Source organism: Scleropages formosus, chromosome 15, assembly GCF_900964775.1.
Source record: "Scleropages formosus chromosome 15, fSclFor1.1, whole genome shotgun sequence".
Taxonomy (NCBI): Eukaryota; Metazoa; Chordata; class Actinopteri; order Osteoglossiformes; family Osteoglossidae; genus Scleropages; species Scleropages formosus.
Window position 1 is genome coordinate 26997686 of NC_041820.1, and position 15410 is coordinate 27013095.

General features: G+C 45.1%; 1 protein-coding gene across 2 annotated transcripts in view; it reads left to right on the plus strand.

Moving 5' to 3' along the window:
• ttll5 (tubulin tyrosine ligase-like family, member 5) overlaps positions 1–14978 on the plus strand; it is an 83721-nt gene extending 68743 nt beyond the window's left edge. For both annotated transcript variants that reach the window (XM_029258312.1, XM_029258313.1), the window contains 3 exons: positions 1127–1326; positions 8132–8214; positions 12959–14978. In XM_029258312.1, coding sequence (XP_029114145.1) covers positions 1127–1326; positions 8132–8214; positions 12959–13008 — 333 coding nt within the window. In that variant the 3' untranslated portion in view covers positions 13009–14978. The remainder of the gene's footprint in view (positions 1–1126; positions 1327–8131; positions 8215–12958) is intronic.
• Positions 14979–15410: the final 432 nt, after the last annotated feature.

Sequence of the window (15410 nt, forward strand, 5' to 3'; positions counted from 1 at the left end):
CACGTTAACATCGCACATCCAGTACGCTGGCAGACATACAGCAGTCCAGCGCACACATAACACGCAGCGCTGTTTGTCCCTTTAAACGCTCCATGCTGCAATATCCAGGGAGTTAAACCGATGGAACAGCGGAGTCAGTCGGACGCAGTGATTGCGCTCGGTCGGTTGTTCCCACTAATTGTTTGTCTTCTCTCTTTGTCAGCAGGATGCTGCTTTCACCCCCTTTCCACCCCTTGGAGATGATTACACGCTTAAATGTTTATTGACGCAAAGAGTCGAAACCGTCTTGCCGATTAGTGTCTGTTTAGTAAATCCATACATATGCATACATGAGTAGGGTAAATAAGGTAAATTAGTTGTCATTTTTCCAGGGAATGGCTCTGGACATGCTTAAAATGTTTATTCGCTGATTAGTTATTTGGAAAAATGCTTCGCATTCTGTACGTTTTTATCGTAAGCATAATTGTCTGTTTTCTCAGTGTTTCTTTCCAGTGGTTTCGTTCTCTTTTCTTCTTATTGACAAAAAAAAATGGCAGAAAAAAATAGGAGCTGTACAAATCAGAACTTGGTGTGTGAGTTGCTGGATTTTTTTCTCTTTGGGCCTTGTTTGGACACATTGTCTTATGTGATCTGTTACTGCTTTGTGGCTGCTTGTTGTGATCTTGGTTGTGCGCTTTGGTACCAGAATGATGTTCTAGCTCACATTTATTCACAAGTGCAATTCCTCCGAAAAATAAGTTTTAAAAAAAAAAAAAAAAAAAAAAAAAAACAAACAGAGATTTTTTTTTTTTTTCCTTCCCCTCTCTGCGCTCTCTTCCAAAGATTAAGTGATCTCCACTAAGGTCTGCAGTCTTTACTTGAAATTCTCACCAGTTTTCCCTGCCGTGCTCCTGAATAGCCAGGCAGTTCCGAGCCCTAAAGGATCAGCACGCATCTCTTTTGGTGCATTGCAGAGCGCAGGGCCGCGAATCCTTTGGAAATGGCGAATTGAAACGCGCCGTCAATCTGGGAAGCACGAGGTTTCAGATGTTTGTTCCCACGGTTAATCCGGGCTTCCTGCTCCGGGATCACAGCACCGTGTGTGAGCATGGCACTCCGCCTAACGCCCCTGTCTGGGTCTCCACAGGCCATCCTGGCTAGCCAGATGACTGTCCAAGCACCCTCGCATAGCCCTGGCTCCGTGGCCCTGCCTCGGGGCCCACAGACCGGCGTCCCACCCCAGCAGAGCCAGACTCAAAGCCCAAGCGCTTTTGTCCTGGCTCCCAGGCCACCCAGGAGCATCCGAGATGGCCTCGTGAGGAAGACCTCCACACAGCGACTCAACAGGTAAGGTCTCTTAACGGACATGAACGGTGCTTTAATCGCAAGCATGTGGCGTGCATGGCAAGAGGGTGCTGCTGCTGTCGTGCGTTGAGTTCTTCTACATCGTCCTCTTGATGTTCTGTCACCGTTCTCATGTTGGTATGGGTCATCACATTCTGTGAGGTCTGATTTGAACGATGGCGTATTTCGGTACACACTGCACGCGGATTGGCACAGTGTGATCCAGGGCACGAAGGGATCTTTGTCTTTTTGCTATACATACTATACTTAAATTTACTGTACAACTGTAGCTGCTGACTTCTTACTCTTGTTCTTTGTAGATGATGCAGTAGATACGTGGTCTGAATCTTGAATCTATGAAGGGTATTGAAGGACAGGTCTGCCATGTGAGCAAATTCCCTAACATCAGTATATGCTGAAGGAGGGAAAATGAGGATTGCAGTGCTAAGCACATGGCAAGAGGACAAGAAGCATACGGGGCACTCCCTCCATGCCAGCATCCAGTGGTTTGTGAGGACTTGGCCTACATCAGAGGGATGGGTTGTGCCCTCCGCACCCGCATCGTGCGGACGGGTTGCAAGGGCTCGGGTCGTGCCATGGGCTTAGCTGCCGGGCCCTGTTTGTCCTTTCTGGAGAAAGGGGGAAGAGAGACGAGAGAAGGAGCGGGTCTAAAGCTGCCATCTGTTTCCCACGCTTCGCAGTATGACTTTATTGCTGAACATCTGGCCAAATTACACAACGATGGGCTGAAAAACCCCCGTGATAGCAACAGTTGTTTGTTTAAAGCACATGGCTTCAATGGAGGGCTCCACTCCCTCAGCAAGAGGGAATGGTGCATCCATTCCCACCACCGTCAGGCTGCAATCCTCATAGCCCCCCACACACACACGCACACACTACCTCCTGCCAAGTCCCACTTCGCTCACATTTTTGTGGTGTGTATTATCATGTTGTAGGAAGTGAAATGGGACCGCCCATATTTGTTACTTTTTTTTTTTTTACTTTGAGCACAACCGTGTTTTATTGCAAGCATATTTGCAGATGGGACACTGCTGTTGTACCTCTGAGTCACTTGTGTTTAATCTCAGTTTTTGCACAGTAACACACGTGGCTTAAAGCATAAAATTTTTGTGTTGCTTTGCATGTAAGTCTCTAACACGCTAGTGATGGGAGGCCAAGTTCGGGACCACACGTTGCCTTTCCTGTAAGGTTAGGGTTTATTCGTGGTCCGCAGTTGTGTGCGTACAGTCGGCCGCGGGAGGGCTGGCATCGGCTCTAAAGGGGCGAGGGGTGCGAGAAGGCGACGGGGGTGCTTGCTCTGTTTGCTCGTCCCTGTGTGCCTCCCTGACAGCGGCCGTGTTTACCCCGAGCGTGCGGAATTCCTGAGCCCCCTCGCGCTCTCCAACTGTCCGGCATTTTTGCGGTCGGCCCTGTGTGACAGAAAACAGTGTGGGAAAAACGGAAGCCTCGAGACGAAAAATGCACGGATGGAAAAGAAGATGGGGTCCGGGTGGGGTGGATGAAAGAAAAGATTATTGTTCAAAGAAGAAGTGGAGAGTTTTGGAAGTAGTTACCGCCGTTAATGTGCTGCTGTAAATTTGCCCTATCATTTTTGCCAAAGTAATACAACTGGACTTGGAAGTGAAAAATTCAGCCCCAGGCGCACTCTGCTCTCGTACCTTAGTGACGCTTACTCTTAACCAGAACTGTTCGCCGTATGAGTGAGTAATGCTCAGTGTAAGACGCACATGCAGGGCTGAACCAAAGAGGGGCTCGCAGAAGCAGGAGGCTTGCATCTGAGGTCCTCCATTTCCCAAATGTGTCAGAATATCTTCCCTAACATGATAATAGAGGAGTTTATGATGGTTTCACCCCCAGAACGCCCCTTCCAAGTGGCCGGGGTTTGAAAGCAGAGCTGCAGCCGAGAGCTATAATCTCAAACATGTGTTGTCCCTGCCTGCTTTCCCGCAAAACAATACAACATCGATAAACACTGACAGCGTTTTTTTCTGTCGTTATTTGGATCGCGTTCCTGCATCCCAGGCGCTCGCGGAGGCAAATTAACTTAGCGCGGAGAAAGCAACTGATCGGGGTCCAAGTCCACGTCGGAACTGGGCGTTACTCACAGGAGGGAGCACCGAAGGTCAGGGTGGAACACTCAACCATTTGCTTGGCTCACTCTTCTCACTAAAGAAGGGGAAGGTGACAGTCCCCTGACTGCGTGTAATCGCACTGGTAGCCATTTGGAGGTCAAAAGAACAAACTGCCTCGGTGCATCCAACCGATGGGCCGAGATTGTCGGTCGGTACGTCCCCGAATTAGATTTTCTGTCTCGTTAGAGTTCCGGCCTTGAAAAGAGCCGAGTTAAATCACCCCTTTGAATGGGGCTCCATCTGATTTCTCGAGCAGGAGGCTATATATACAGCTGTCTTTTTTTGTGCATCTGAAGACTTCCTGCTATTTGAAGGTGAAAATTACTGTCTTTCTGGACAGCACCACGTCTCCTTGCGGTGCCCTGCGCTGAAAGAGGCCTCTTAACAACGTGTGGTTGCCTGCACCCCACCTTCCAGGGCCCCCACCGCGCTGTGAGAAAACGTTGCTCCCGAACCCTGACCTTCCCCTCGCATCCATTCGCACCCTCTCATTTACAGAGCACCTCCGCTCCTCCAAGGAACGGTAGACGTTTTTATTTCCTCTGCGAGTGAAGTAAGGGCTGGAGCCTCGGGGCCTCGCTGTCATGTTACTCGAGGTAAAAGACCAGCTGCTGAAAGTGGTGGCTTTTTTGTATGTTGGGTACAACACAAGGTGAGGAGTTCGGCCATCCGGGAGGAACTCGGAGTAGAGCCGTTACTCCTCCGCAATGAGAGGAGCCAGTTGAGGTGGTTCGGGCATCTGATAAGGATGCCCCCTGGGCGCCTCCCTTTGGAGGTATAGCAGGCACGGCCAACCGGGACGAGGCCCCGAGGTCGGCCCAGGACCCGCTGAAGGGATTATATCTCCAAGTTGGCCTGGGAGCGGCTGGGGATCCCCCGGGTTGAACCAGAGGAAGTAGCGGGGACCGGGACGTCTGGGCCTCTCTGCTCTCCCTTTTGCCACCGCGACCCTATTAGGACATTGGGGCATGAAGATGGATGGATGGATGGATGGACACAACACTGTAAATACAAGGAATGTCTTTATTTCAGTGTGCTTGTGTCCAGCGTTGACCTGTGGTGATCTCGTAGCTGGGTCAGGATGTACAACAGTCAGCAGCTTTGCTAAGCACCCATGTCCCAAGCTCAGTGAAGGCACATGTTTTAAGACAACTTGGGATGCCGATTAAGAAGCAGCACTTCATTAAAGAATCGGTCGATTCTGTCCCTTTGCTTTGTTGAGGGTTAGCATATTCTGCACCAGGTCACCCTTCCAGCATCCAAGGCTAGAATATCGTGTTACTAATAGTGTGATGATTATAGCTCTGCTGTAAATGTCTCAGTGGCAGTGTTTTTCTACTGCTTTAAATAAAGTCAGGTTCACAAGCTGAAGCTCAGTGGGTTCAGAGCTGTTTTGGATGAAGGCCCACTTAAAATCAAACCATGGTCGCTCCATAAAATGCCGAAACAGTGTACGGACAGCTGTGCGCTACCATGTTAACGACGGTCTAATAATCAGTTTATTTTTGTGCTGCGATGTTAACACTCAACAATATTAACAATCTTAACAACAGCCTAGTATGAATGTTGGATAACAACAGTACTTTACTGCACTGACTGCAGTTTCGAAAATAAAATATTTTTGGCAGTTCGTGGTATGACTGTCTGATCCTGGATCTGCTGCAGCTTGGAGTTTTGACACTAAAACAGTTGATGACAAACCTGTAAGCTGTCAGTCAGGATTTTTTGGCACTTAAACTTATACACATGCTTGGCTCCAAAATGTTGCAGTTGAAACTGTTTCAGTAAGGGAGTTGCGTGATCGTTTTACTTTATAACCATACGACTATTGCGTGGAGGCCCTGTTGTCTCCTCTTAGGCCTCAAAATGATCATCCACCACACCAGCTCTGTTTATTTGTATTTAAAAAAATGAATAAATTTTTTTTTCCAGGTTTTAATGCTGAACGTAAATCGCAGGCTTTTCCCCGGTTATGTCATCTTCCAGAATGGGTTACAATAAGAGGGGAAGGCATCGTCCAACTCGTCTTTCTCCTCAGGCTACAGGTTATGAGGGGCTTATATTTGATCCTGCTTCCCTTTTAGTCTTCTTGAGCACTGAATCTGGCCCTGCCAGATTTGGTCCTTTAGTTTTCTTACGGATTATATTTGCTTTTGAAAAAGAGGACGGTGTGGGGGCTTCAGCAGTGTGTCTCGTTCATCACAATATAGCCTTGAAGTATTTGTACCCTTAGTGCTCATATAATGGGGTACCACGCAACAAGAAGCCTCTATAAAGGCTTATGAAACCCTAACCCTTTTTCATCCAACACACTTATTCAGTACAATGGCCATTTTACAGTGCCTTGCAATAGTAATCAATCCCCTTGAATGTTGGCACCATTTTCTGGATTTCAAAAGATACATTCAGGTGTTCTCTCAATCATTATTTTTACTGAGATCTATTTCATTCTAAGTCTATTTCAAATGCCGAATGACTTATTTGTCCTCAGATATACATATATATATATATAAAAAAAAAAAACGTAAACCTGAAATGTGCTGCTTGCCTAAGTATTCAAACTCCTGTGCTCCAAAAGCTTAAAGTGGAAAGTTGTTCCCAAACAAGACACATTTGCCCCTTTAGTTTCTACCAGTGAGCAATTAAAGGCCACATTTTCTGGATATAGAAATCTCTGTGTAGGGGTCATTAGCCAGGCTGTGAACCAAGTACGAAAATGAAGACTAAAGCACGTATCACAGAATTAAGAGAGAAATTGATCCAAACCCATTAGTCAGGACAAGGGTGCAAAAAATATCGAAATGTTTGGACGTCACAGTGAGCACTATTGGGTCCATCATCAGGAAGTGGAAATTGTATCACACCACCCACTTGCCATTATTCATGAATATCCATAAAAAAGGTATGTCTAAAGTTCACCACAATACGTGAGAGGGACCCAGCAAGGATGTGGGAAAAGGTGTTGTGGTCAGATGAAATCAAGATGGAGCTTTTTGGTCAAAATTCAAAGCATTCTGTATGGTGCAAACCTAACACTGCCTATGACTCAAAAAACACCATGTCTTACACTGAAGTATTCTGGTGGATGGGACTAGGAGTCTTATTAAGACTGATGGGAGAATGGATGGAACTAAATACAGAGAAATACTGGAAGAGAACCTGTTGCAGTTGACTCAAAGACTTAAGCTTGGGAGAAGGTTCATCTTCCAGCAAGACAATGATACCAAACACAAGGGCAGGGCAACGCTGGATTAGCTCAAAAACAATTACGTGAACATCCTACAAGTGGATGTCGTAGTCAAATACCTGATCTCAACCTCACTGAGAATCTTTGGCACTTTTTAAACAATTGCAGTCCAGAAGTCCAAGCAACCAACCTAAATGATCTGTAGAAAGTCTGACATGAGGGATGGGACAAAATTACCCCTGAGCAGTGTACAAAGCTGTGATGTACTGTTCTGTTATACATTTTGCTCTAAGTTTCGTAGAGGTCTTCAACGCAAAATGAACTGAAGGCATTAGTTTGCCTTCAGTTCATTTTCCAGACTAGCTGTGCTATCCATCATTAGAAAATGTATAGAAAATAACACAAGCAATCATTACGAACTTTTGCCAAGGAATGGGATTTGTATTCCCTTGAATTAATTCAGTACCCCGTAATTACCCTTGGGTATACCTCCACATTTCCAAGTTGTAGAAAGTACTCATGCTCCAGTGACACCACAAAACCTCAGAAGGAAAATTCAGCTGATACGTGTGGGGAGTGGTATCCATGGTGATACCTTCAAGACGACGAAGCTTTGTGTGTGGCAGCTTTGGTAATGGTCTAATGAAGGCGACGCCGTCGTGATCCATGGGCACAGTAAACAAGTGGGATCTTCTTGCCACATGAAGACTTGCGGTTGTGGGACGAGAGGTTGGCTCAGTTGTTAAGCCCCTGTTGTCACGCTTCGGTGCACGAACTTCCAACTGCATTTAAGTTTTCCATAGAGTGTATCGCTAGCTACGTGGATTACTAACTGGTAAGAGGGGCGAGTGACAGCATGTGGTTTGCAGTTGTGGAGCAAGAAAGAGTCTTGTCTTTTAAGGAAAGAGAATACTGCTTGGCCTCACCCCTGCGCCGCTAGAAACATAATCCCTCTACAGTGACCCACACTGGACCTTGTCACTGAACCCTAGCAAGACACCTTGCATCTTGGACCAGCATGCTGTCAACTTCATTTGCATAAAATCCAATAACCCGATAACCTTTGGGGTCGCTCTGCTGTATTCAGCAAGTCTGAAGGTGCTTTATAACAAATGAGGCACAGCTGCCCCGGAACATCAGGGTCCTTCAGGATCTGAAATCGTATTTCGATTGTCGCCGGATCCTGCGACTTTTAGTTTGTCTCGGATGAAAGCTTTTCCTGAAAATGACACTATCGTGAAGAGAGACGAGCCTTTCAGAGTGCCTCTGTTTACCCCCAGTAGTAGAATTACACTGATGGAGTGGTAGACAGGAAAGGTAATCCCGAAGCCAGCAGGGAGGGTTGCGCATGCAGAACAATGAAGCTCTTTCTCTCCTTTTGCGGTGAGCCTCGTGTGCGTGTGTTGTGGCGATGTCTCGCCACCCTTCCCCCAGCCCCTGCTCATTCGTATCCCGTTTCTGCTTGCAGACAGACTCCCCCCGAGACTCACGCCAATGGAGTCGGACCCAGCACCCAGCACGTTGTCTACGAGGCCGTCTGTGCGAAAGCAGGTGGGTGACAGGCAAACACTTTTCTCTACTTGTAGTTATTTTCCTCATTTTTCTGACTGTTGCCAGAGCATTGGAAGCTTCTTCTTGGGTGTTTTTATGTATGCCTATAGGCAATTTATCCATTCGTGACCACATCGCTTTGATGGTCATGGCTGTACACTTGCCTCTGGCCGGTCCAGCAGTCTGTTGGTACGGACTTGGCATAGCCTCAGACGAGCTTCTCAAAAATCCCAAAACTTTTGTCTGCTTCTTAAATCGGCTTTTTACTGGAAGAAACACCCCTACCCTTTGGACACGATTCCTGCAACGAGGTGAAATGGTAGAAATCTATGCCTGGAGACCTGAAAAAATCTTTGTTTTGAAAAGCATGACCCCAAAATAACTTTCCAGGGCACGTTCCTTCATGTAGCCTCCTTTGGATAAACCACTCATGGCTGCAGCCCTCAAAAAGGCCAAGTCGGCATCTGATCAAGTTCATCAGTGTTGTTATGAGATTCCACTTACGGAGTTGAGCACATGGTGGGCATTCTCAGCTGTTGGGGGTTCTTCTTGAAGGAATGGCTGCTTGGCTGGGCACAGAGTCCCTGTCAGATGGCCCACCGCACGGACCACACCACGAAAAGTTGTGCCACTTCTCTCTTGCTGTTTGCCAGGTGAAAGTCCTTCTATGACTTCAATATAGATGAGGTTGAGGAACTATTTTTAAAAGCATTTTAACAGGACAAATTCACAGCAGTACTAAACTCTTTCATGGTAACCTGCCATATACATTTCAGTGTGTCTTGCAGCAGGTAAGAATATAGTCAAAGTGTTCAACTTGAATTGCTCGGAGGTAACTGAAAACTCAAATACATTTACGTTTATTCATTTAGCAGATGTACATCTCATGGAAAATACAATGTGTGCATTACATTAGCAGGAAGAGACACTTAGATACAGACACATGATACTTAAGTCCAGTTAGTTTCTTTCCACCATATGAACCAACGTTCATCACACGAGTAGCTGCATAAAACTTTATCCCAATATCTGCGATTCCCGATCACCTTCCTAGTAATTTTCTCTCTTTTTTTGGGAGATGCATATAAACATTTGCGTTACATTACAGGAGTAGTTGTGTAAAGGTTTATTCATTGTTTAACAGGCATGATCTTAAAGTTAAGAGATGATGGGCGAAGTGAGTCCCGAAGAGATGAGTTTAAGATCCTTTTTAAATGTGGACAAAGATTCGGCAATTCTGAGCGAAAGGGGGAGGTCGTTCCAGCGCAACGGAGCCAGAACCGAGAACCTTCCTGCTTTGCTTTTTGCGTGTGGGACCACCAAGCGGGCAGATGTGGAAGAGCGTAGCGATCTGGTTGGGGCGTAGCAGATGATCAAGTCTCGTAGATCGCTGGGAGCAGAATAGGTACAAAAATATAACAGTTAAACTAGAGATCCACTCAGCAGGATATACAGTGTACCCTCTTTAATGATTTAGAGTCGTTTACATTTTACATTTTGTTATTTAGCGACTTCCAATGAACTCTGTGTAGTGTTACCAGCCCACACACCTTATTCACCGCAGTGACTTACACTGCTAGATACACTACTTACGCTGGGTCACTCATCCATACATCAGTCCCATGACACATTTCTGCCTTTTAATTATGTCATGATCAGTCATCTGTAATGATTTAATTCTAAAGCAGCAGCACAGTCCATCTGACACTCAATATATGTTTTTTTCCTCAATCACTGGAAATGAAAGATGTGCTATCAGTTTAGAGGAGCCTTGGATTGCCTTGTTAATTGTATTTTTTCCAGGAAGTTCTCTGACCTGGCTGCTTTTTGTGCTCTTCTGCAGCGACTTGCACAACTCTTTCCAACCTGGGCCTGGGAGTGCAACCGGAGGACGTGTTGATTTTATTACAGTAACAGTGATATTAAGCCTCTTTTTTTTTTTTTTTTTTTTTTTTTTTTTTTTTTTTTTTTGTGCTCCACATCTGTTAGTCTGATCATGGAAATTGCCGACGCTCCCAAAGTGCTACACGCTTGCATGTCATGCCATTCATCACGAGGGCTTCTCACACAGGCACTCCCTGCGGCATGCAGCGGAATCTACTGGGCACACTACTCCGTGGGAGCTGCTTCACGGCACCGTGCTGTTTGGTTGTGTGTCTGTGTGTCGAATATGGTTCTTTTACACACTCCTCCTGTGCGTAGGTAGTATGAATTTTGGCCTGGTTCCATTGAGGACTTTCAGACTCATTCATAACTGAAATCTGATCCGTTCTCGGCGGATCCAGCGTTGCGCAAATCCGTTTCCCATTGTTTTTGGGAGGTTATGTGGAATGCTGTGGGTTAATTTTAGGCAGGGATGTGGATGGGAAGAAGGAGGTAAGAAGCAGCAGGGAACAAATCTGCTCCATCACCATTACTCCCCTACGAAGTCCAGCTGCCCTTGGGGAATCGAGCAGGTCTTCATGCCCGCGTTTACGGGATTTGTTTCAAAGTGGCCTTTGTGCGGATGAAATGCCGCGTGCTTCTTTTGCAGGAGAGTCCGCTGCCCATTTGTGCCGGCTTCAGCCAGGCCCGCTGATTGACTTCGACAGGGAGCTGTGCTGGATGCATACAGACAGCATTCTCTCTGATCAGCTGTCTGTTCGAATTAGCCCGAGTTATCCCTCCACATGCACTTGCTGGCACCTCGCTGTCGTTGAAACAGCGGTGCAACCAGAGGGGCCTGTCAGCTTTTATAAATATAGCTTAACTCCGAGGGCACAAAGGGTTGCACGGGGGCCCGATATGGAAAAGCTCTCCGAGCTCAAAAGAAAAGCAGCTCTTGGATTGACTGCTCGCAGTTAAAAATGTAAATAATTGCACATTTTTTAAGTTGCCTACAGCCTCGTTGGCTAACGCTTTGTATACCGTGACGTGTTTACTGGGGTTGTATTTCTAGGCTATTTGGGTTGCATGGAAGCGTTGCTTCCTGGACACTAAACAAGCAGGAAACTTGTGTGCATTTTGTCCCGCTGCATGTGGGGTTTGGAGCAAAACGGGAGCCTCCACAAAGCTGCTATGCTGAAAGAGTGAGTCTTTCGATGAGAAAGTGAGTCCCTGGACGTGGGGAGAAGTTCCGAGAGGAGTGTGCTGCATTCCACCGACAAAACAAAGAGTGATAATGGGTTATGCCTGGCCGTTTTCATTCCTTTTTTAAACCTCGGGGAATAGTTGGCAGGGAGTTATGTGAATTTGCACTTTCTAGACTTAAAAATGCAATATTAAACAAAGAACCACCAAATTAGTATTTCCTTTCAACTATTATTGCCATGTTGGCGATGGGTGGCGGTTCTTTTATCCAAACCAGAAACCTCGTAGGATCTCAGTTTTCATACAGTTTTACAATAGTTTTTCTTTTTTTTTTTTTTTTTTTTTTTTTGCACACGAGTAGTCATATTTGTTTAGTTTGTTTATCATCATCTCATTTAATTCCCTTTCCTCAGCGATTATGTTATTATCCGTTGGTTTAAAGAAAGGAATATTAGTCTTATTTCTTTTGCTGAGCTAGAAAAAAAGCAGCTTCCAGTCGTCATGTCGGCGGATTGGAAGTCAAGGCGATGTTTTCATTTTCCAGCTCCGTCAGGCCTTCGCAGTGTAAAAGAGCACCAAAACAAACAGTGTCTGCGGGGAAGGGAATGAAAGAGAATACTGTTTGGGAGCGCAAGCGCCGCAGCCTCGACTGCACTCGGAATTCCTCTGCTGCTGGAATCCTGGCACACCCCCAGGCAGCGTGCGGGAGCTGGGCGGACGGAGGGCGCGCACCTTGTAGCCGCTGCAACCGAACCACCTCTGTGGTACCTGCGCCTTTTTAAATGCCCCTTTCTACTGTGCCAGCCCCACTTGCTCCCGCACGTTGTAATTGGCAGAACCTCCAGCATGGAAAATAAACTCGCTCATCTTATTGACATTTGTCTTCTTTTTTTTTTTTTTCTTTTTAAATATACTCATTGCGTTTTGTTAAATTATTCAATATTTGTTATTTCTCTGCAGTATAAATGTATGTTTTGTCTACCCATAAATAACAGGTTGCTCTCTCCATCTGACATTCAGTCGCCCAGACTTGACATTTCGTCAGATCGCCCACATGGTTGAAAAGGATCTTTGTTTTTTAATGGTCTAAATTGAAGTCCCCAGACTATCTGGCTTTGATGATTCGGTTTTGGCCACAGCTTCGTCTACTCTGCCTGGAGCAACACGAAATACCCAAATTTGCATGTTAACACCCTGGATCACATATCATATTAGTGATTTTCCAAGGAAAGATGATTTTCGTGTAACTTAAATTCAGCCCCTCTTGTGCTTGTCTAAATACATGATGTAACTTTGCCTAAATTGAATAAGCTTTTTATTTTGTGGAGGTCACCGATATTATAAATATTCTTTTAGATAATACCTTGTAGAAAATCTCTGAGGCTAATTTGTTTAGCTCTGTAGATTCAGGAATGGATCAAGCCAGAAAAACTCTTGAGAGTTGGGACGTCTGTTTTTCATTTTCTCGCGGGGGCTCACTGCTAAGTTTGGTGAGCTGTCCTTTGGTGGGTTTCCAGTGGTCTTCTCATGGCCCCCTCAGCAACCATCTCACCTTCAGCTTCCTCACACCTCCCAGGTCCCTTAGCTTCTTTTAGTGTAAACTTTTAGCTTTGGGCCAAAAAATGGAAGAACTTGCAGTCAGTATTGACCACCTGTTCTACCCCTTCCTCCCCAGGTCTCTCCGTTTATAGCAGGCTCTTCCAGAGTCCGACCTCTAGCAGGTGAGGGATGGACTCCAGGCTCCACAGCCTGGTTCTAGTAGTCGGAGGGAAATCTTCAGCCCACCCCTCGTCACCTTCTGGGAGCCTGAGAAGCAAGCTGGGATTTAATGCAGAGACATCCCTGAATATACCTCACATAGAAGAATGGATGTGCCATTGCAGCTGACCAAAAGCACACGCACAGATCTCAGTCTACTGCCTTGGCAAGGCGGATGATTTGTTAGGTAACGGAGTGCGTCTGCTGGGGCTTTGGTCCTTGGTGCATTGTCTGCGCTTGAATTCGATAAACGAAAGGAGCAGCTGATGAGCCGTATGTCATCGGTTTTGTTCACGTTCACCAGCACTTCCTCAACTTGCGGACTAGCGTGGTGAAAGAAGCCTGTGGACATCCAGCCACAGATGACTCATGGGTATGAGCGGTAACAAAATGCTCTTGTAAGCTGCTCCACAGCCAGTGAGTGAACTTCAGTGTTGACAAATGAAATTGCACATCATGAGATACTTCCGTGGGTTGACTTTCTCTCTTCAGGCCTCCATAAGCATCATCATACAGCAGTGGTAGTAACCACCCGGACAGCTCTTACGGGTAGATCATTAGGGTGAAGAACAAAATAACCTGATTGTGTCACATTTTCAGGGATCTCTCTGGGCACATGTAGGGACCCAGTTCTTGTTTTGTCTCAATGCCAGCAGTTGCCTATTTATTCATTTCTGTTACAACATTTACGTTTCTAAATTCCTGTGCTTAAAGAACATGTTATTAGACAAGATGCATAGTAAAGCTGCTGCCTTTACAGAATGTAATTTTTTGCACTCTCCTGATGGTCTTGAACTCTTTGAAGATTTCGGTTAGCAGTTGCGTGTTGTGTGTGTCTCGACCTATGCAAAGGATTCTTTTTGGCATTTTCCAGATGCAGCCGAGCCCTTTTATTGGTGCATGTCCAGAGAATGAGAATGAAAGGGTCCCCATTTGCCTTCGTTGAGACTTTATCTGGGTGGTCAACAGCCTCTACAGAAATGTCAGAAATTAGTGGTCATTCCTATATGAAATATTTTTATAGAAAGTTTTAAAGCTGGTTTTGAAATATAACAAATTTTTAAATGTATTTAGTTTTGCTTTTTTGACTTATTTAAAAGCCTTGGAGCACATTTGGTTGCTTAACCGAAAAGTAGAGTCTGTCGTTTTTGTTTCTTTTTAAAGTTTTAAATGTCTTCTACAAAACGTCTCACAGTCCCGTATAAGAAAAGCGGGACGGGAGGCACGGATCAGCCACACGCATGGTGCCGAGATCGCATCTTGATGCGCAGAAGGGTTTACGCGTGTACTCTTTGTTTGTTCTCAACGTTTTGTGTAACGGATTTAAGGTTGTGGAGAAACACACCTTGAATAAAAATAGAAACACGAGGAATTGTAACTTGAAGACTGGCTGTAAGAAATAGTCGATGCCTTTTTAAACCAACTGCTCTAACCTGAAGTACTGTTTGTGGAGGTAATGCACAAGTTGAAAATATTTGCTCTATTTATTATCTATTGCTAGATTATCGTCCATCCAACTCTCGAGCTTTTACAGGGATCGGTAGCCCTGGATCACGGTCTCTTCACTCTTTCTTACTGGCTTACAGAAAAAGGAATATATCCTGCTGAGAAACTATCATTGTTCTAATAGTCCATGAGTTGTTACAGTGTCAAACAGTGATGTGTGAACCCATGTGTATTTACCTCCTGATACATTCGATTGGGGGGGGGGAAAAAAACCCAATAGTGCAGTTTCCGTATCTTTTTGACATCCTGATTTGGAGGATAATGCTGAGGACTCATTTTCTCGCTGTCGACTGTTGCCTTGCTTTGAATAGTAACAGCTGTGTTTCAACAACATGCAATAAAATGTATTCAAATCCCATTAACTTTCACACCTTGTTATTTTTACTTTAAATCGTTTTAAGATGTATTTTACAGTCTTCGGCCTTAAATAGTTTGCAGTTTACTACATTATGCCAAGTTAAAAGTGTAAAGTTGTGACAAACCATGGTGTTACAACACTTGAGACCAGTTAGATTGACCTTTCGGACTGGAAAACAACCGAAAAATTAGCTGTCTTCACTGGCAGTACGTAAGAAACAAATCCAGTTGTCCAAGACATTTTTTTAATTAAAAAAGTGTGTTAGGAGTAATAGCAATAAAACATGGACATTGTTGTGATTGTGTGAAATGTTCACTTGGTGACATACAATGCTTTGTACAACAGAAAAGATCCACTTCATTTACGAACGAAAAAAAATCCCCAAAGCAAAATTCTGTTGCGTAATAGAGGTAAAATGAAAACTGAAAATAGTTTTTTTTTCCTTTTTCAAAGAAAGGTTCTTTTTCCAGCATTTCTAAGGTTTCCTAAGACTAAGAATTCCTAA